Source organism: Wasmannia auropunctata, unplaced genomic scaffold (genome assembly GCF_000956235.1).
Source record: "Wasmannia auropunctata unplaced genomic scaffold, wasmannia.A_1.0 LD336090.1, whole genome shotgun sequence".
In the NCBI taxonomy this organism is placed as follows: Eukaryota; Metazoa; Arthropoda; class Insecta; order Hymenoptera; family Formicidae; genus Wasmannia; species Wasmannia auropunctata.
The window spans coordinates 1,682,025-1,703,516 of record NW_012026800.1 but is presented as its reverse complement, the minus strand read 5'-3'; the positions used below and the strand labels follow the sequence as shown (position 1 = coordinate 1,703,516).

Here is a 21,492-nt window from a genome sequence, read left to right as displayed (position 1 = left end):
ATGCTGGAGAGAGATTGTAATCAGAAAGCTCGCGTAATGCCAGTGACGATGTAAGGTTGTTATTTTCTGGGGGGTGCGAAGAAGATAATTCAGGAGATCATGTTGGGAGATGTTAACAAAAATCTCGTGATTGATGATCCCAGGAATGTTAAAGCCGATCATCATCGACGGGCGGAGACGCGATCGAATTCGCGTGAAAAGAGATCAGAAGCGCATTTCTCGTTAACGTGTAGTTTTCATTAACAACTTGCTTATAATTAATTTTCTCTTCTGGACCGGATTCTTCCACTGTTCACCAAATAAAGCTATTTAAATCGCTAATGAATATATCGACGGGAATTAACGCGGGTTTCTCGTTTCGACGAATCCAATCCGCGATAGATTAGACGAAAGATGATATAGTTTCATTGACGTTAACAGCTTCGCAAAGTTCACACGAGAGATGGATGTTGCGATATGAATGCCCTATGACGGTTATCAATAGGCTCGAAACGAGCCGAGTTAATGTGCCAGCGCATACAAGTGTGCACCTGCTGAAAGCGGCGCGAGAAACGGGGAGGTGATTCGCGTTCAATGATGCGGCGATGTGTGTATGTGTGAAAGTGAATGAATGCCGATGCAGTTGGTGGAACTTTGTTTGCACCAACACGGGAGGTGGGCAGACTCTACGCATTGCGCGAGGCGAGCCGGTGCATTACGTATTACACCGATGCGATACAATGATAATATTACCATATAGCTTACGTATAGTTATGATTTCTGTAATGCACCTCGCGCGAAAATATCGACCAGATGCGATTCGTGTAATAATCTGCAAAAATGTTTAATTCAGAAAATTTAGTATTTAACGTTAAATATAATATGTGACACACTATGTTTTCAAATTGAATTAAATCACGACGTACTTTTTGGTAAAAAGAAATCGATTAACGAAACATTCTGTAATTAATAATTTAGTAATTTTTTATGACGGGTTTAACGCTAAGTGAATTCAAGAATTAAAGCTGCCTGAGCGCGTTCGCTTTAATTTACAAATGCAATTTCTTACGTGGAAAGTCATGACAAGAAAAACCGTAAGCGATTTTAGCGAAACGTGGAAGCACTTAAAAGTGCAACTTAAAGTACCTTGCAGCACAACCTTGACCTCGTCCGACCTGCAGAGATCAAGCGCATTGAACGTAGAACCGTGTACTTTTGTCATTGCGTCATGACGTTTAATTTATGTTGCGTTTACATTTATCTATGTATTTGCTCAATACCCGCAGCTGATTATCGTAAAATTTATTTCAGCCAGTCGTAAATGCAATATTCATCTTCCGTAATTATAGATGCTCATCGTGCTTTGGTTTTAATATTTTATTAATCCTGTATTTAAACATCAATCTTTTAAATAAATATATATTTATATAAAAACGGGATTGAAAAATTAATTACAAATTACAGTTTCAAAAATATTCAACTTATCGCATAAAATTGCTCACAAATTATACAGAATTGCGTTTTTTCTATTTTATCTTCGTGTTTATTGCAATCGTGTTCCGCTATTCTCTCTCCCATTTCTACCCAAAACTGGATGTTTAAAATCCCAAAATATATGTATACCAAAGCACATAACAATGTGTGTTACCGACAATATTTTTCGTGCTGCTGCTTTGAAGTAAAAAAAAATTCAAAGGTCAAACGTGTTTCGAAATTTTTAATGCGCTGTTTTATCAGGCATTATTTATGTTCTAATTTCCTCATTTTCCAGTTTTTCATGTAATATCTGGTTTGGCTCTTTTAATGGCTACACTGATGGATTTCTGGAGCATTTAACGGCAAGAACCGGAAGTTTTCTTCACTAACTGCGCCCGCATCCTCTTCTCCTTCTTCTCCCCTTCGTTCCCCTCCGTCGCCTTTTCCGTTCTCTTTCCGCCAGACGTATGTACTTCGTCCTCTCTGCCTCGGGCAAGGCGCACCACTCCTTGCCGGCCTGACGGGCGACCTCCGTCACGTGTTTCCCGGGCATCTGATAGTACATCTCGAGATAGAAGATAATGAAGGGATTCTGCGAGAGAATTTGTTTCCCTCTTCTCTTTCGATTTTTCTTTCCTCTCGGGGATTCCGCGCCAGTCTCGCCACACCGGCATCCCCCGCCCTTTCTCTCGGCCCTTCGCATGCAGCGACTCATACGCCTTTTATCCTGCTCGACAGCTTTCTTATCCGTCGTTTCCTCGACTACCTCTTTAGCCGATTCTTCAATAACGCGTCTGCGAAGAGGTTTTAACCGGTTTATCTCACTATTGTGTAATTCCATTACGATTCATTATAAATTATAATAGATACATAATATATACAAATTAATTAATGTCTCTAATTTTCCCTCGAAATGCATTGTTAATGCATGCATTTATTATGCATTCAGTGCAATATGCATTAAAATTGCGGCGATTAAAGGAAATTGAAATATTCAAATTTTCGCGAAATTTTCGGTTCTTCTCCGAAGGTCTTCGCAGACCGCTGCTCGACTCACTTTACGACCAGCAGCGAAAATTTTACGACCACGAAGTATAGATATATATATACGTATATAAAGCACGTGGGAACGTTGAGCAAAGAGATCGATTGTTTCCTAGGAGAACGGAGCTTCGATCATCGACGCGGTTGCGACTGTCTTCGCGGGATTTAAATGGCCTTTCATGCTCCTTAAAGAATCGATGTGGCGAAATCGCGTGAGAAGATACGTTTCCGCTTAGATTCGCGTCGCGATAACGTGCACAATTGGCGGCGGAGAAAACCGGCGCCGGGAAATGAATCACTCGCGCTTCTATACACGAAACGTCATGTCCGCACCTTTCGACCAGGCTACCCTTCCTGCGAATGGATTAGCGTAGCCGCGGTCACGACAGCCCGGCGGGGGCACGGAATATCGCTCACCTGCCATCGTCGGATCTTCTCTCGTAAACGTCAGGCTCGTCCATCCTCCGCCGTTTTCCGCTGTCGCGGAAATTTTCACTTGGTAATTTCACGCGGTTTCGAGAGGGAAGCGAAATGTCGTCCGCACGAAAACATCTGAAGTTTTACGAGCTTAATTCTCTCACTTCGCACACTCGAGAATAGTCGAGAGATGGGTAGGGTCCCCTATCGATTACCGACGCGTTGCGATAACAATAATTATCTAATAAGATCGAGTATCAAGCGTGTGCACACCACCGCCCACCGCGACCGCCGCCGCCGCGGGGATAAAGTTATAGCGCCGCGTGCAAAGTTAAATTTGTATGTAACTTCGTAATTGCGATCATTTCAACTTTGCCGCGGAAATTGCCTCTCGGCAAAACAGGAACTCGCGAAAGGTGTCATCCTGAATTTTAATTTACCGCTGATTTATTAATTCACGCAGAAAGTCGGAACAGAATCCCCCCCCTCCGCGCGTAAGTCGCGTTGTAAATTAATTCACAGACCGGTAATCGTAAGAAAAAAAAGTCCGTAAATTAATTTACAACGCGACTTACGATTATAGGAGAGTTTTCTGTTCCGACTTTTTTTTTCTTATGATTACCGGTCTGTAAATCAATTTACAACGTGACTACGATAACGAAAAATAATATAAATGTTAATTCACGTAGAAAGCCCGAATGGAAAAAATTTGCAACGCGACTTTACGAGATTACGAAAGATAATATAAATAAAATAAAATAAATAATTCCAATCTTTTTGTAGACAAATTTAAAAGGAGTATGTGTAACGATAACATCACGAAATTCTTTTCGTTAAATTTGTAGATAACATCATTCTTAATTAATTACACTTCGCCTTAACGCCCTTGTCTTCGAAGAGACCTATACAGTCAGGTGATTCATTGTGCAGTTTACTGACAGAACTTTACGGCACGTGCTGTGCACGTCGCGTGCGTAGAAGTCCAGCAAAGTTCCCTCCCGGCACGTCGTCGTCGTCGGTACATTATCGGGGCTCTCTTCTTTAAAGTCGCTTCTTCAAAGCGAGTCTCTTTTTAGTTAATTTTAGAATTTAATGCGACGCCGTTCTGTCTGATCGATCGACCGCCGCGTATAGCTTTCATTAGTGATGTCGCATCGAAAAATGATGAATTTATAATTAATATACACCGCGATATGCAGCGTGCGTTGGATAACACCGAGTATCGAACAACAAACGATATAGTACCACGCACGACAGGAACACCTTTCTAAAGCGCCTCTTCCAGCTCAGTGGTGCCCGCCACGAGGTACACTTTTTTACCGATATGTTTATCAAACGCTCCGTCATTTTACACGCCAGTATTTCTAATAAATTAAGGCAGCAACGAAATGTTATGTTAACTTGAGTGAAGTGGAGTTGGAAAGGATTAAGTCAAGCGTTTCGAATTTTACGAAAGGATTAATTCGAGCAAATTTGAATTTTCAGAACTTCGATTTTAAGAAAGTCTTAATTCCGCTAGATATCTTCAATCATAAAGGATTAAGCCAAGTTCTTCGACAGGATTAATTCGAATTTTCAGGATTTCGATTTTAAGAAGGTTTCAATTCCGCTAAGTATCTTCAATCGTAATAAATTCTGCGTAAATTTTCTCGTATCATGCACAAGTTTCTTTTTCCTTCTGCAAATCTAAACAAAAAGTTTTGAAAATGTGCAATGTGAGTGTGCAAAGGGTAAATATGATTTATGGTGATTTGTCGGTTTGATAGAATTATAGGAGCTGTCTGCTTGTAAAATGAAGGTTTATCCTTGACCTATACCACAATATGTTGTGGTTTCGATCGTCGCCAGACGCCGGAAGTACATAAATGCTGGTGCATTTGGTTCATTATCAATGCATACGTCGCGCGTTCGTCAAATTACGAGCAATTATATTTTAATGTTAAGGAAAAAATTGAATATAAAATGTGCAATTAATCCATAATCTCCGGCGTCGCACTTATTAACAGTAAAATCAATAATTTAAATATCGCAGAAAGAAATCGGATTACATATGTTTGATACAATTATTATAAAACAAGAAAAAATATAATATTACCCTCTTGGAAAGATACACAGAAACCACAAATAATATAATATAGAAAATAAGGCGTTTATATTTCTTTTAATAACTTTTTCATTTGTATTTTTGTCTTCTTAATTTACCACGTAAATTATATAAAATTATTATTAGAGAATCGCGAATTGGAGAATTTGGGAAATAAATATTATTTTTTATTTTTTCATATTATATTTAATTATAATCAATTATAATTATAATTAACGTTGGCAAAGTTGGCAATTTATAAAACCATCCGCGTCAACAGCGAATTGACCGATTGCGCCTTTATTAATATCTCGATAAACAAGATTAGGTCTCATTGCCAAATTTCCAGCGGAAAACGTCTTTGCGTGTCTCAAGAGCAAATACATACGAGCCGACGTATGGCGAGTCGCGTGTTTATTTCGTTTAAAGCAGAAAGTTATGTTAATGTCCTTTAACATTACTTATGCATTTTTCTCTCTGTTGCATTTTAATTTCTTTAAAACTTGAACACACAAGTCGGGGGATGTGCGTGCGCGTTCACGGTTACGCACACCATCGCACAGCATTCGATATATAACCGCGAATATTCGGATTATATTTCTACCAAAATATATAGAAAGAGAGAGAGAGAAAAAGAACGGATGTGTGATGACACAGGTAGGACACGATTCATATGCTCGTGTAAAGCAATTTCGTTTGCTGCACGGACGATCCTGCGAGCCAGATTCTGCCATCGATTTCAATTTAGCTCTATTTAATCGGTTGATTGTCTTAGTTACGTTGTGTCACATATTCTTGATTGCCAATAAATCGTGCTGATTAGCGTCGCGAATTGGAGAATATTTCGAGTGCGAGTTGCTTGCAGGTACGCTCCATTTTTAATTAAAGACCGATAAACGCGCGCGCACGTTTAATTTAATTTAACATAACGTACTGCAATTTCTAACAGCAAAAATAAGGATTTAAAATGTTCTCTAAAAAATAAGATTTTATATATATTTGCAATAATGGTTAAAACAATTTCATCGAGATTTTCATTTAAATTACACACTGCTTTATTTAGAATGATATTGAAGAAGAGAGAGCACTTAGATGATTGCTGCGACTGTCATATTAATTTTCTCAACTTATCATTAAAACTGCGCTTGGATATTATTAACCATGTTACGATCTTATATCGCGGCAACTCATCACGTAATTTATATCCTTATTTTTATAATATAGGTGTGTACCGATTGAGTGATCAAGCTGTCTGTTCTAAACTAATATTAAAAGAAATAACGAGATAAAAAACAATTCTCTCTATAAGATCACAAATTTCTCACGGCTGCGTATAGCAGTTGACTTCATTCTCTTTTTTTTTCTCCTTTTTCTTCAACATCTCTCTACTTAAAGTTAAAGGGCACGGATACTGTACGTAATTCTTTGCTTACAGTAGCTGGCCAAGTGTAAGAAAAAATAAAACCGTCGATGTAAGAAATTAACATTTTTGCGATTGCTTTACAAAAAGAAAGGGCAAAGAGGACGGGAACTTAGGAGAGTATCCAGAGTAAAATCCAATACAAAGGTGGATAAAGTCTACGCGTTCAAGGGTTAAAATCGAGCGACGCAAAATCGAGTGACTCACTCGACTTTGCTTTCCGAGAGGCGCGACGTTATTGCCTGCATTAAACAACGCCCCGCGGCTCGCCGCTCCTCGCGACGCGTCCAAAAATTACGAGATGCACCCGAAGCCGGCGTACTTGTGTATCCGTTCCACCGTGCATTCTTGAGGTCGTCCAAATTGGTTTTGGCACGGGCGGCCGCGTTCTGTCGTTCGGCCGGCATAATTCAGCGCGATTTCGCAAAGGCACTGCACTCGTTATTACCGCAGCAGTGAAAATGTCTTTCGCGATAGACATCACTCAGATTTCAGAGCAACAATATCGGTCCGACAGCATCCGATGGTCATTCTAACAGCATCTTCCTCGATCTTCGATTACATATCCGCGAGACTCGCGAACGGATCGTTACTCCGTAGAACCGTCTGTTGCGGATTGCAAAATAGTTAGGTGGTATTGCGCATTATTGCAGCACAGCAAACATCAACGCGATGCAATCGCGAGAGAAATTCGTGCTATGGTCTCTAATTAATTTATACTGCGATTGACATATAAATTTCAAATAAAGCAATCAAAATATTTAGAAAGTAAAAGTAAATCAACGTATAGCTATATTGTATATATAGCTATAAATTATTACCATTTTGAAGTAAATAATTATATATATTGTTAAAATAATTATTAAGAATTTACGCTAACAATGAGTCTTGTTTCTTTCCAAGAATCAAAAGAATTTTACAAAATTATTCTAAAACTTATATTCTTAACCTTTTCAGTTTTAAGTTAGATTTTCGAAAAAAATTAAATAGGTCATTGTTACGCAGAACATACATAAAGGTATCATCTAAAATTTACAGGAGGATATGGTATGCCTGTCCTGTACCGCAACAGGAGAGAGGGTCTGCCTGGCAGCTGAGGGTTTCGGCAATCGACATTGCTTTCTCGAAAATATCGCAGATAAGGTAAAGTCAAATTTCCGCAGACAGTTTTTCCCGTCTTGTTCTCTCGCGTACACACTTAATAACTCTTCTCTTCCAGAACATACCGCCAGACCTGTCGCAATGCGTGTTCGTGATCGAGCAGGCCCTCTCGGTGAGGGCACTGCAGGAACTGGTCACCGCTGCCGGCTCCGAGACGGTAACGTATAAGTTACTATCTGCCTATAATATCGTACACTCGTATATGACTTCAGCTTCGCCGAAACGAAACTCGTAGATCCAGTCGTAGCTTCTATTCGATATTCGTGCCACATCAAAGAGAAAAACGGCGACTCTCTCGTTTCAAGGGAGGTGAACAATTCGAACGCGTGACACTACGAACCGACGACGCTCGTGCAGCTCGATTCATACGATCCGCTAATTGCAGCCCGCGCGAATAGAAAACGATATCACCCGCCTCCTCGTGGGGCTCTTTAGACTCTTCTTAGAAGCTCTTTACATTCCAAATTAGTCGTCAAATATTAGGCTGCTACACGCGCTCGATCTGCATAGGAGTGGGCCATAAAACACGCCCTCTTTTATTGTCTCTGTGTAAAAAAAAAAAAGAAATCTCCGAGCAACACAGATCTAAGAGATGTTTAAGAAGAAAGAGACGCCGAATGGTATCCGAAAAGATTGGGATGTCTTCTAGTGTAACATCTCTACGACGTCTGTTAGATCTTTAGGTTTGCCCTATATATCTCTCCGCCGATAATTTCCAAAAGATTCTGAATAAAAAAGTTCCTGATACGTCGGAATAGCTTCTCTTGATTGCATCCGCACGCAAACCCCTCGCCGCCACCCCCCTTATCCGTATGATTGTGGCATGTGTCCGTTAGCCGTGTAAAAAGATTTCACGTCAATTTCATCAATTTCACGTTTCTTTCATTCTGTTGATGGTTCCTGTTTCCACCTGTGATTTTTGTCACTCAAAACGCATTAGCATTGTGACACAGAACACCAAACATCTAAAAATTTAATCGAGACCTATCATCATCATCATCATCAATCGCGAAATATATTATTTTATTTCTCTTTCTCTTTTTTTCTGCTTTTCTCTTTTCCTTTCTCTTTACAACAAATCCGAATTCGACATTTGACGAACGAAATTCATCGCCTCTTATGTTTCTCTTTGCAGCAACAAGACAGTTTAGTAAGTATAATTTACATACCATCTGCGGGGCGCCGTAACATGCTCTTGGGTAAAACAATCATTTGTTTGTGTGTTGGAACGTCGTAATGTCCGATCGAGAGTTTGGGTGAAGATACGAATCGTTCGCTTTGAGTCAAGGGCCTCAGCCAAATTTCGAAACACGATAGCTCACGTCTCTATTTGGCACTACTTAGGCGCGATTCTACGTTGCATTAATTCAACGTAAAGATTATACAGACTTATGAATTAAATAGTCGTAATTTTAATTTTTTAAATTTAAATTTTATTTACACAGTTTTTAAGATAAATGGCTGTATAATGGCTGTATTCCATATTTAATAGCAAAGATTTAAAGACTCGTTTGTATATAATAGAGTTATAAATTATAATTAAATATAACAGAGTTATAAGTTACAATTAAATATAGTAGAGTTATAATAGAGTTATATATTACAATTAATAAAGAGAATTTTATTCATTGCAACTTATTCTTTTTGCAGAATTATCTAGTAATAATTTAATAAATCCTCCCGCGTTTTTTTTTTTCACCAAATATCGAAACGTTATTTCCACCCATCGATCGATTAAGCAATCATGCCTGAGTACTACAGTTAACATTAATATAACAAACATATTGGGAGTAATAACAATAAGCAATTGCTTTCTTTCGTTTGACTGCCTAATGTATAATTATTAACCGTCTACATAGAAAAGCGCATTTATCGATCTGTGTCTTCGATTTATGCCTCGTATAAGCTTCGCATCGTAGCTTGACCAGCATTTATGGCCTTCTCTTATCAGTTACGCTTGTAGAAGTTGTCTAAGAAACTCTGTTATTTTTTTTGCGAACTATTAAAATCTCGTTTACGGTATATACGTAGAGAGGATTACTACCGAGCGCGCGAAGGGGTTGCGCAAGGGCTTTGACCAATCCTTTGATGCTTTCAGGGAAAGGGCACCGGGTCAGGGCACAGGACCTTGTTGTACGGTAACGCCATATTATTGCGACATCTAAACAGCGACATGGTAAATTGCCCCTCTTTATAATAACGTCGTTAATGCCACATTAATTTCTTCATGGTTACGTAAATCTGTGATCGTATGTACCCACAGTACCTGGCGTGTCTGTCCACGAGTTCGTCGAACGATAAGCTAGCCTTCGACGTCGGTCTACAGGAACACTCTCACGGTCGGTGCAACGCATTTACGCTTCAACTCCCAAACAAATTCTTTTATCGGAATTAACGTTACTTCTTAGCTCCGCTCCGGCGGATGAGATATCCGCTCTGTTGAACATTTATGAATAACTACTTCTTAAACGCAATTATAACTTTTTAACGGAATTGAAATAAAATTCTAGTTTAAAGTTGCGCGCAAGGCCGGTAAACTTTTCGCGGGTCGAGAAGTACGAATGGAATTTCGTGTTTCTTTCGGAATTTCTTAAAGTTTTATTTTCAAAGGTGAGGCATGTTGGTGGACCGTGCACCCCGCCTCCAAGCAGAGATCCGAGGGTGAGAAGGTGCGCGTGGGCGACGATCTTATCCTGGTGTCCGTCGCCACCGAACGATATTTAGTAAGTTTGACAAAAGACAATGACATTTCAAAGATAATTCCCATGGGATAGGAAAAAAAAATTTATTAAAACACGTATATTAAAAATGCAAAGAGCCGAGTCGGAGTTTGTACTGCATATAAACAGTTTTAATATAAAATCGAATCAACATACAAAACGACCTTTTACATCGGATCATCCTCAGTGGAGTAATAAAAACTTAGTAAAAAAAAATTTATATCTCCCTCGTTTCAGCACACGACGAAAGAGAATGACCTGTCGGTAGTGAACGCGTCGTTCCACGTGACGCATTGGTCGGTGCAGCCATATGGTACCGGTATCAGCAGAATGAAATACGTCGGTTACGTTTTCGGCGGCGACGTATTGAGGTTTTTTCACGGCGGCGACGAATGCTTGACGATACCGTCGACGTGGAGCCCGACACCCAATCAAAAGTAAGTTCGTCCCACCAAACGAAAATGAATTGAAATGAATAGAAATGAATTCATTTCGACATTTCCAAATTGGCGCTTCTGATTTTTCGAATCCATTAAAATCCAAAAATAATATGCCTAATATGGAATACATTAAAATTCAATATAATGAATAGCTAATTTCGTATCTTTTTCAATTTATTTGAATCCAGAAATAATGACATGAATGTATCTCCGAACTCTAAAGCGCCAATTCGGAAAATTAAATTAAAATGAATTGCTTTTTCAATTCATTTGGATTAATTTTCGTTTGGGTTGATAAAATGCGCACGCTGCGTACATATCCCGATAAAACAATCCTTTTCATAATTATAAGAGTAGCGTGAAATCACAAAAAAATTATCGTTATTTTGAAAGTAGGAGAGAGGATAGAAATAATCGTTTTATAGATATTTTCTCCGTCGTTTTACAGCCTCGTAATCTACGAGGGCGGTAGTGTAATGAGCCAAGCGAGGTCGTTGTGGAGATTAGAGCTCGCCAGGACGAAATGGGCGGGCGGCTTCATCAACTGGCTGCATCCTATGAGGATCAGGCACTTGACCACCGGACGTTATCTCGGCGTAAAGGAGAACAACGAGCTCTATCTAGTCGATAGGTTAATACTTATTTTTAGAAAAGTTCAAGGGTCACAGCGATTCTTAGAGAGTTCATGATAACATTTCCTAAATCCCGGATTATTATTATTATTTTTTTTTCGTAGGAACGAGGCGACGATTGAAACCTCGACATTCTGGCTGCGGCAAGAGAAGGACGATCAGAAAATCGTTCTTGAAGACAAGGATCTAGAGGTCATCGGGATGCCGATTATTAAATACGGTGACTCTACCGTTATTATGCAACATGCCACCACGTGCCTCTGGGTGTCTTATAAAGTAAATGAGAAAAAAATATATTTTTAAAGATAACTAATAAAATGAAAAATATTTAATTTTAGGCCACCTTTTTGATTTGAATAAAATATATTTAAATGATTAATTAAAATTAATAATTAATTTAAATGATTAATTGTAAGTCCTTAGTTGCAATTTAAAAATTGCGTTAGAAATTCTCACGATATTTATCGCGCGGTATTATTTTAGTCATACGAGACGAAAAAGAAGGGCGTCGGAAAAGTCGAGGAGAAACAAGCGGTACTCCATGAAGAGGGAAAGATGGACGACGGTTTGGATTTTTCCAGATCGCAGGAAGAGGAGTCTCGCACTGCCCGCGTCATCAGAAAGTGCAGTAGCTTGTTTACTCAATTCATCACGTAAGTTCTTTGCAATTAAAAGTATTTTTAAAACGTAAAAAGGATAAAAGGAAGTTGTATACTATATATAGAAGTATGAGGGATAAATAGAAAAAAATTATATCGGAGATCAAGGAGAGGCGTGCTAAAAATATCGAATATGTTTTAGAGGCCTAGAAACGTTGCAGGTGGATAGAAGAGCGTCCGTGTTTTTTCAAAACGTGAACTTGAACGAGATGGTAATGTGTCTTGAAGACTTGATCAATTACTTTGCTCAACCCGAGGACGACATGGGTAAGAAAATACGAGCTTCTTTAAAATCTTTGCGGGTCTCTTTATCCCGCTAACGATAGATTCTTTCAGAACACGAAGAGAAGCAGAACAAGTTCCGGGCTCTCAGGAATCGTCAGGACCTGTTCCAAGAGGAGGGTATACTGAATCTGATTCTCGAAGCTATTGACAAGATCAACGTGATCACTTCGCAAGGATTTCTCGTCGCTCTTTCCGGCGACGAGAGCGGCCAGGCATGGGATCAGATATCCGGGTATCTCTATCAATTACTGGCGGCCATTATCAAAGGAAATCACACAAACTGCGCCCAGTTCGCCAACAGCAATCGTCTGAATTGGCTGTTCAGCCGATTGGGCTCGCAGGCTTCCAGCGAGGGAACAGGAATGTTGGACGTACTTCACTGCGTCCTGATTGATTCGCCGGAGGCTTTGAACATGATGAGGGTATTGCATCGTCTTTTACAACGTAGATTTAGCCATTTCGGGAACGATAATTTTCTTGCGAATAAAAAACTTTTATAGAATACGTGTAATAAAATTTTATGCAAAATGAATATTTTATTTTTTCAGGACGAGCATATAAAAGTAATTATCTCTCTGCTGGAAAAACACGGCAGAGATCCGAAAGTCCTGGACGTCTTGTGTTCACTATGCGTCGGTAACGGCGTCGCGGTACGCTCCTCGCAAAATAACATTTGCGATTTTTTGCTACCTGGAAAAAATTTGCTCCTTCAAACGCAGCTGGTGGATCACGTGGCGAGCGTTAGACCGAATATATTTGTCGGCAGAGTTGAGGGCTCGGCTCTTTACCAAAAGTGGTATTTTGAGGTAACAGTGGATCACATTCAACAAACGACTCACATGATGCCGCACTTGAGAATCGGATGGGCCAACACCGCTGGGTAAATTAAGTTAGATTACGTTTTCTAAATTTCCATTTACATTTAGAGTGTCAATGAATTAAAAATTTTATATAATATTAATCAATATAATTAATAATTTTAATTAATAATTTTAATCAATAATTTTAATTAATATTAATTAATTTAAATTTAATTAATATTGATTAATAATTTCTTGAAGTGATAGTTACATATCTTCGGCATTTAATTAAGTTTCAAATTGCGCGTTATCGAGGAGTTTAATAGCGTAAATTTAAACATTTTTTTCGTAGTTATATGCCGTATCCCGGCGGCGGTGAGAAGTGGGGTGGCAACGGCGTCGGCGATGATTTGTACTCGTTCGGATTCGACGGCGCTTATCTGTGGACCGGCGGGAGGAAAACGCAGGTGGTCCAGAATGCCACCGAGCCCTACATACGAAAGAGCGACGTGATCGGTTGCGCCTTGGACCTGACGGTGCCGGTGATAACGTTCACTTTCAACGGCACTCACATAATGGGCTCCTTCCGGAATTTCAATCTGGATGGCATGTTCTTCCCCGCCATCAGCTGCTCGTCCAAACTCTCCTGCAGGTTTCTACTGGGCGGCGATCACGGTCGGCTGAAGTTCCAGCCACCGGAGGAGTTCTCGCCGCTGGTGGAGAGCCTGCTGCCGCAGCAGATTCTGTCGCTGGATCCGTGCTTCTACTTCGGTAACATGAACAAGGTGGTCCTGGCGGGTCCGTGGCTGGTCGAGGACGACACCGCCTTCGTCCCGGCTCCGGTCGACACCTCCATGGTCAATCTGCCCGCCTACGTCGAGCAGATCAGGGACAAACTGGCGGAGAATATCCACGAGATGTGGGCGATGAACAAGATCGAGGCCGGTTGGATCTACGGCGAGGTCAGGGACGACCTCAGGAAGATTCATCCCTGCATAGTGCAGTTCGAGCGGCTGCCAGCCGCGGAGAAGCGCTACGACACTCAGCTGGCCGTGCAGACCCTGAAGACAATTTTGGCCCTAGGATATTACATCACCATGGACAAGCCGCCGTCCAGGATAAAAACTCTGAGGCTGCCGAATGAACCGTTTCTGCAGAGCAGTGGATACAAACCAGCGCCGCTCGATCTGTCCGCGATCACGTTGACCCCGAAAATGGAAGAGCTCGTTGACCAACTGGCGGAGAACACGCACAATCTCTGGGCAAAGGAGAGAATCAGTCAAGGATGGACGTACGGACTGAACGAGGACTCGGAGATGAGGAGAAGTCCTCACTTGGTACCGTATTCGAAAGTCGACGAAGCTATCAAAAAAGCCAATCGAGATACGGCCAGCGAAACTGTCAGGACCCTGTTGGTTTACGGATACATGTTAGATCCACCCACCGGAGAACAGCATGAGGGTGAGAATTTTAGCTTGTTCAAATGTATTTGTTTATTAAAAAAATCTTTTTATTTCATTGAAGATAATTTTGTACTATTTTCGAATATTTACGAAATGTATATATAGAATAAATGTAATAATATATTTGTACTTTCTGATATTTGTAGCATTGCTTTTGGAGGCGAGCAGATTACGACAATTATACTTCAGGACTTACAGGGTTGAGAGGAATTACGCGGTCAGCAACGGAAAGTGGTACTTCGAGTTCGAAGTTCTCACAGCTGGGCCTATGCGAGTCGGTTGGGCGAAAGCTGATTGCATGCCGGGAAGTATGCTGGGTAGTGATGAAAGTACTTGGGCATTTGATGGATACAACGTAAGTGTCGATATAATTTCTCTTTCCGTAATTTAACTATTAAAATTATTACAACGGACAACATTTTTAAATTTTTCCAATCATTAAGACAATAATTCGGCATCTTTTGATATAAGACATATTTTACATTTTAAATTAAGTAATAAATAAATAAAATGTAGAAATCTCAAATGAAAATATTGTTATACAAATTGAATTCAAATTTGCTGCACTTTTTATTAAAAAAAAACTACCTAATATTTTGATATAAATTGAAATATTATAGCCACGAAAGGTGAGAACTTTATATAGACTTTGAAGTTCGTGCTTAATTTATTTTTACAAAAATATCAATCAAAGTAGTTGCGTGCGATAGTTCTAGTGTTGCAAGAATGCGAATTATTAACACAAGCGCGTAGCGTAGCTCTCGTTTCGCGATCTGATAAGACATGAATAATCCATAAGTACATGAATGCCAGGTGACCAAAGTGCACGCTGGCACCCACGAGCCATTTGGTCATAAATATCAAGTGGGCGACATAGTTGGATGTTTCATTGACGTGGCAGACCGAACGATCAGTAAGAGTCCCATTTTCCAAGTTAGCCGATCTTATAAAAGGCCCCACTATATACGTGTACACGTATCATTACATTTCCTGAGTTTTTTTTCTCGTCACTACTATTGTCTTTGTCTCGCTCTATATGTTTCGTTTCATGTTGACTTTGGTTTTTTATATCCCCGTCCCACACAAGACAAACGAAATCGCTGATGTAAAACTTCATTCGGCGAACGTGTGGCTTGATCTTTATCGAGAGAGGGGGAGGAAAAACCGCGTAATTTCCTCGAGATATCTCACTTAACTGTGCGCTAATGCCGAAACTTTAATGTCGCACACGAGCATAAGACGACATCGAGATGCGTATTAATAGCGATAGGAAGGGACAGGTGTGTACAAGGTGTATTTCAGACCCGCGGGCAAAAATAGAGTCCATCTCGATTACCCGAACTGTCTGTCTCCCGAACTTCACGAGCGAAAGTTGAACCTTGAACTGGTGGAACCATTCTGTTTTTAAAGGAGGAAAAAGTATACTCGGGCACGGCCGAAACGTTCGGCAAACAATGGCAGGTCGGAGACGTTGTCGGTGTTTTCCTGGATCTAATTGACCGAACGATTAGTAAGACGGAACTTTTTAAGCGAAACGCTTTAGCTGCCATTATCTCAAAGCTATACACATACGATTTGATCTCTGGTGATAGATTACTGGATACAGACATTGCGATTTTTAACACGAACCATTTTTTTCTCCGCATAGTTATTCGCGTTGGATAGTTACTTTTAATACAACCGTATAGAAAATAAAAATGTAATGGTGTGAAGATTTAATACATAATTATTGTTTGTACAAAATTAAACTAACGTTTGCGATACAAAACGCGATCAGTTTAGAATCATGTGATGTCTAAATGAACGTTTGTCAGGCAAAATTTTCGTATCATGCACTTCGAGAAAGAGTCATTCCATTTAAGCTTTATCGATAAGAAAACTCCGTTGCGACGGTCGCTTAAACGAAATCATACGTTTCTCACACAGTTATTTCATCTTGTCATTTTAACATACTTTTCTTTATGGGTTTAACCATAAAACCAGAAGCGGTCCTGGTTTCTGTCATCGTTATTAATATCTCGTTCTCAAGCGACAAAAATCATATGCCCAATGTCTTTTCCGGTATCCAGTACTCTACTCAGTGTTTATACTGTCAGCGACAACAGTGCTTCCATAATTCATATCTACTAATACTGTAATCACTAACACTGGGGTGACCCCAGATATTATATCGATCATACCACGTGCATTCTGAAACAGCAATCCCCGAATATACGGTTGTTTTACGAACACACAAAACACGATGAAACTTTTACGAAAATATCGGCCTCTTCATCTCTTTCTAAACTATTTATCTTTCTACATATAATGTTTTCTAAATTATTAATTACAAATTATTGCACGTGAACGTGTAGATTGAACTACTAAAGAAAAAAATATTGAGGAAGAGATCTCTGAGATACATACGTATTTCCCGTTTATAAACTGTTAATTTTTATTTTTTTTAAATCTCGATTATATATCTATATATTTTGTTACTTTTTTATCGTAAGATTTATTACTTAATGCATCGCCTGTGTGTGATAATATTACACATATTTGATTTTCATCACGCCTTCAAATAACGCCGCTTGCATGCGTTTTCTGTCTGAATTTATAAATAGGTCGTGTGAGCAAAAATAAAACGAATGCTTTATCTTCGAATTTTGAAATATTCTAATACCTTCAGCCAAATGTTTTTTAAAGGAATAAAAACGAAAGAGCTTTTGTTCATACGACCTTTAACACTTGCTTTGCTGTAATTGTATTTGCAAAGTATTTTGAGTAATTTTACCTAGTCATTAAGCTAAGAATCTTATTAAAATTTCTATATTTTTTTTTATACGGAGAAATCGTAAGATTGCGTCTTAAATATGTGTCAAATAACATTCCAGATATTCACAAATTAAAATAATTATTTATTGCCTAATTGGATTTTTTCTTTCTGTCTTTTTTTTTACTAATAAGTCAAAATGAATGTTTGAAAGTTCAAGTCATGAACTACCAAATAAAGAATATATCTCGTTTGTTACTTTATTTTGTACGACCTTCTGAATGATGTTGTTCGTTTCGAATTTTTGCAATGCTCGATATATAAGTATATCGCGTTACAAATCTGTGAATTACGTAGGTTTCTCCTTGAATGGAGAACTGCTGATGGATGCGCTCGGCGGTGAAACCTCTTTCGCCGATGTGCAAGGCGACTCTTTCGTGCCCGCGTTCACCCTCGGCGTTGGTCAGAAGGCAAGATTAACGTTCGGCCAAGATGTGAACACCCTGAAATTTTTCACTACCTGCGGTTTGCAGGAGGGCTACGAACCGTTCTGTGTGTAAGTGATTTCGATCGCTTCATTAAAGTGGAATGCAATAAGTGAAAGAAAAAAATTCAACGTCGTTCATTAATTTTTGCAGAAATATGAATCGTCTAGTCACGTATTGGTACACGAAGGATCAGCCCATTTTCGAGAACACCGACGACATGGCCGACACGCGAATCGACGTGGCCAGGATACCAGCTGGTTCCGACACGCCGCCGTGTCTGAAGATTTCCCACAACACATTCGAAACCATGGAGAAGGCTAATTGGGAGTTTCTACGATTATCCTTGCCCGTGATTTGCCAATCCAGCTTTATAACGGAGGGTGAGAAGTTGCGGAGGTGGCAGGAGATTAAAATGCGACAGAACAGGCTGTTAGTCGAGCAAATCGAGCAAGGGCAACAGGCGGCACCGTCGGCTCATATGGAGCAGATCATGAAATCCGGCTTCAGTATGAGCGATATCAAAGGTAATCGAAAGCATTAATTTAAAAATATGCTTTGTGATTTATATTCAAGATGTATGCGAATCACGAAAAAAATGTTTAATTCATTCATCAATTGTAGTTTTAAGAAAAGTTTTAGATTTTAGATAAAATTATTCAATTTGCCAATAATATTACAGTATCTGATAAAGTTATAGTAATAATATACATAACGATTATAATATTATAATAAATTTGAAATAAATAATATTGACTAGGACTGCAAAGGAATTATTCGGAAGATGCGGCCGAGGCGGACGAGATGATGAAAGAATCGCCGCTTCCTATGCAAAGAGGTAAACCTTCCAGACCGCCCAGAAAAGGCTCACTTTATGGATCACGTTTAGACAACGCTATCAGTGACGCCGAAATGAATGGATACGGCGAAATGAACGGTGACATAAAGGACGAGAAGAAGAAACGCGGTCGCTCGCCTTTCCGGTAAGCATGAATAAATCATTAATAACTATTGTCTGTGATGAAAAAGACAAAGGATAAATTGACTTCGATACTTCGACTTTGTTAGCAAGCTTAGTAAAGAGATGGAGGATGTACCGTAAGTTTTTTAAGCATTTTTTTTTCAGCGCTATATCATAAAATATAACGTCATTAATCTATTTAATTCATTGTTCGATTCAGTATGTCAATTATAATTAGATAATTTCTTTTTATTTCACTTTTTATTATTAAAATTTGATCTTTGTTTTTAATAAGTTACTTAATCGATTTCAATCGCGTGCGTATAGGTTCTTCTCGCGCAAAACGAAATCGCCGGACGCAAAGTCGAAAACGCCTGAGCCGCAAGTTCGCGGGGATATCTCAGATAAAAGTACGAGAACACTCGGAAACAAAAGTGCCAAAACTCCACAAATTCGTGTCTCAACTGTGAGTATATATTTCAACATTAACAAGCAGGATATTTAAATAATAGCATCTCAAGTTATTTTCTATAAGAACTTCATGAAAACATGAAGAATTTCATAAATTCTGCAGACAATTTCTAATTTTTAAGAACATTAATCTAAGGACTTCGTAATATTATAATATATCTCTTTATAGACGGACTTGAAAGTCGTCCCGCCGCAAATCCCGGAGCGTAACGTTCCCAAGGCGATGTCCGTTTTAACTGGAAGTGGCGTCGAAGCGATCGGCAATGAGATCTTCGACGCTGAGTGCATGAAGCTAATGAACGAGTATTTCTACGGCGTTCGGGTATTCCCCGGTCAAGATCCGACTCACGTTTATGTTGGCTGGGTTACCTCGCAGTATCACCTGCACACGAAGGACTTCAATTTGTCCCGCGTGAGGAAAGCCTCTGTTGCGATCATAGACGAGTATGAGCGTCTCGTGGAGCAGTACGTATTTCTTTCTATATCACAGAATTTTCGCCAAAAGCATAACAGATAACGTAAAAGATAGTAACGTAAAAGATATTGTTTGCTTAAAAAAAAAAACAACGTTAAAACGTTGTAGAGTCGACAGACAAAGCTGCTATATGGTTCGAACGGACGAACTGTACAACGAAGTCACGCAAGATGCGTCGGGCAAGGGCGCGTCTCAGGGCATGTTCGTTGGATGCTTCGTCGACACCGCCACAGGCTGGGTGTCCTTCACTTGCGAGGGGAAGGAGACTAGTCACAAGTTCAAGATGGAGCCGGACACGAAGCTGTTCCCGGCGATCTTCGTCGAGGCCACCAGCAAGGAGATCCTGCAGATCGAACTCGGCAGGACCTCGACGACGCTCCCGCTGTCGGCCGCCGTGCTGCAGAATTCCGAGCGACACGTGATACCGCAGTTTCCGCCGAGATTGAAGGTGCAATGCCTGAAGCCGCACCAGTGGGCCAGAGTGCCGAACCAGTCCCTTCAGGTGCACGCCCTGAAGCTGTCCGACATCAGGGGCTGGTCGATGCTGTGCGAGGACGCTATCTCGATGCTGGCTCTTCACATACCCGAAGAGGACAGATGCATCGACATTCTGGAGCTTATCGAGATGGACAAGCTGCTCAGGTGAGCTGTTCACTGACGAGAAATTAATTACAGCGAAAAATCTTTTTTCCCTTACCCAAATTCTTCTCTGTCTTTTATATTAATAAGATAATTCGCATCTCTTGCACAGTTTCCACGCGCACACGCTGACGCTGTACGCAGCTCTGTGCTATCAATCGAATTATCGTGCGGCGCACGCTCTGTGCCAACATGTTGACCAGAAACAATTGTTATACGCGATACGAGCCGAGTACATGTCCGGGCCTCTGCGACAAGGATTTTACGATTTACTTATCGCTCTACATCTCGAATCACACGCGACGACGATGGAAGTGTGCAAAAACGAATACATAATACCGCTTGGTAAGAACTTTCTTTAAAAGTAAAAAATCGCGTGTATATTAGGCATTTAAATAAAAAATTTTTAAAAATAATTATCTATGATATAATATATTCTTTTTAATTGTCTCGTATTTAATTTTTCTATTTTTAAAAATTAATTCTTAAAAATGTAAAAATATGTATATAATTATAAATTAATATAAATATAAAATATATATAAATAGAAGTATTTTTTTAAATCTCTCGTTAATGAAAAATTTAATAAACATTTTTTTATTATCTCTGTGAACTTAGCATCCTCACGGTGACACTTTCATGGTGCTAGCATGTATTTACAACAAGAGTAGATACAATTATTAAAAATTCTTCATGGTTCTTTGCAGTATCTTAAAGTAAAAAAAAAAAAACAAAAAAAATTTTGTTACCATTTTTTTTCTTTATAGTATTCTGTACGTGTTTTTCAGGAATGGAGGTGCTAGCGTAACGTAAAGTCAGCACCCTCATTTTTGATATTTATAATTTCCTCCGAATGGTAGGAGCAATAAATTCGCGATTAGAGCAATAAATAGCAATAAATAAGTACTTAATTATGGCATAAGTTAACTTTTTTTTAATGTGAGGGTGCTAAGATGTTTTTTATTGCCTGTCTCAAGATATTTTATACGAATCTCGGTATAATAATTATTCATCTATTGCATAGGTCAAGAATTAAAGGATTTGTACGAGGATTCCGAGATGAGACATAGTCTCAGGTATTTGGAGACCGAGTCTATCCGGCCGCAAATGAAGATGACAGAGATCAGGTA

At 39.5% G+C, this 21,492-nt stretch overlaps 2 protein-coding genes across 24 annotated transcripts in view; one reads left to right on the top strand and one right to left on the bottom strand.

Moving 5' to 3' along the window:
- The window catches only part of LOC105447867 (ryanodine receptor 44F), a 42,322-nt gene that overhangs the window by 3,272 nt on the left and 17,558 nt on the right, over window positions 1-21,492 (top strand). For 14 of the 23 annotated variants that reach the window (XM_011686118.1, XM_011686114.1, XM_011686117.1 and 11 more), the window contains exons 3-26: window positions 7,458-7,562; window positions 7,639-7,737; window positions 9,679-9,756; window positions 9,844-9,919; window positions 10,191-10,303; window positions 10,538-10,737; window positions 11,189-11,371; window positions 11,477-11,648; window positions 11,856-12,025; window positions 12,174-12,298; window positions 12,368-12,738; window positions 12,865-13,196; window positions 13,469-14,577; window positions 14,726-14,934; window positions 15,990-16,089; window positions 17,689-17,887; window positions 17,970-18,343; window positions 18,577-18,799; window positions 18,885-18,914; window positions 19,105-19,243; window positions 19,418-19,713; window positions 19,832-20,365; window positions 20,475-20,707; window positions 21,387-21,489. In XM_011686118.1, the coding sequence (XP_011684420.1) occupies window positions 7,458-7,562; window positions 7,639-7,737; window positions 9,679-9,756; window positions 9,844-9,919; window positions 10,191-10,303; window positions 10,538-10,737; window positions 11,189-11,371; window positions 11,477-11,648; window positions 11,856-12,025; window positions 12,174-12,298; window positions 12,368-12,738; window positions 12,865-13,196; window positions 13,469-14,577; window positions 14,726-14,934; window positions 15,990-16,089; window positions 17,689-17,887; window positions 17,970-18,343; window positions 18,577-18,799; window positions 18,885-18,914; window positions 19,105-19,243; window positions 19,418-19,713; window positions 19,832-20,365; window positions 20,475-20,707; window positions 21,387-21,489 (5,573 nt within the window). Of the gene's footprint in view, window positions 1-7,457; window positions 7,563-7,638; window positions 7,738-9,678; window positions 9,757-9,843; window positions 9,920-10,190; window positions 10,304-10,537; window positions 10,738-11,188; window positions 11,372-11,476; window positions 11,649-11,855; window positions 12,026-12,173; window positions 12,299-12,367; window positions 12,739-12,864; window positions 13,197-13,468; window positions 14,578-14,725; window positions 14,935-15,392; window positions 15,493-15,989; window positions 16,090-17,688; window positions 17,888-17,969; window positions 18,344-18,576; window positions 18,800-18,884; window positions 18,915-19,104; window positions 19,244-19,417; window positions 19,714-19,831; window positions 20,366-20,474; window positions 20,708-21,386; window positions 21,490-21,492 lie in introns of all 23 variants that reach the window. The other 9 variants (XM_011686123.1, XM_011686122.1, XM_011686112.1 and 6 more) reach the window with 3 other exon arrangements.
- On the bottom strand, window positions 1,301-3,062 carry LOC105447866 (protamine-like). The gene is made up of 2 exons (XM_011686099.1): window positions 2,917-3,062; window positions 1,301-2,249 (listed from the first exon to the last, which is right to left on the bottom strand). The coding sequence occupies exons 1-2, from the start codon at window positions 2,958-2,960 to the stop codon at window positions 1,841-1,843; spliced, it is 453 nt and encodes a 150-aa protein (XP_011684401.1). The 5' UTR covers window positions 2,961-3,062; the 3' UTR covers window positions 1,301-1,840.

What these genes read in the sequence shown, in the direction of transcription:
- LOC105447866 (XM_011686099.1), bottom strand. Translation starts at nt 2,960, where the DNA reads ATGGACGAGCCTGACGTTTACGAGAGAAGATCCGACGATGGCAG. An exon ending in AGAAGATCCGACGATGGCAG is followed by an intron (nt 2,250 to 2,916) that starts GTGAGCGATATT and finishes ACCTCTTCGCAG; the next exon opens with ACGCGTTATTGAAGAATCGG.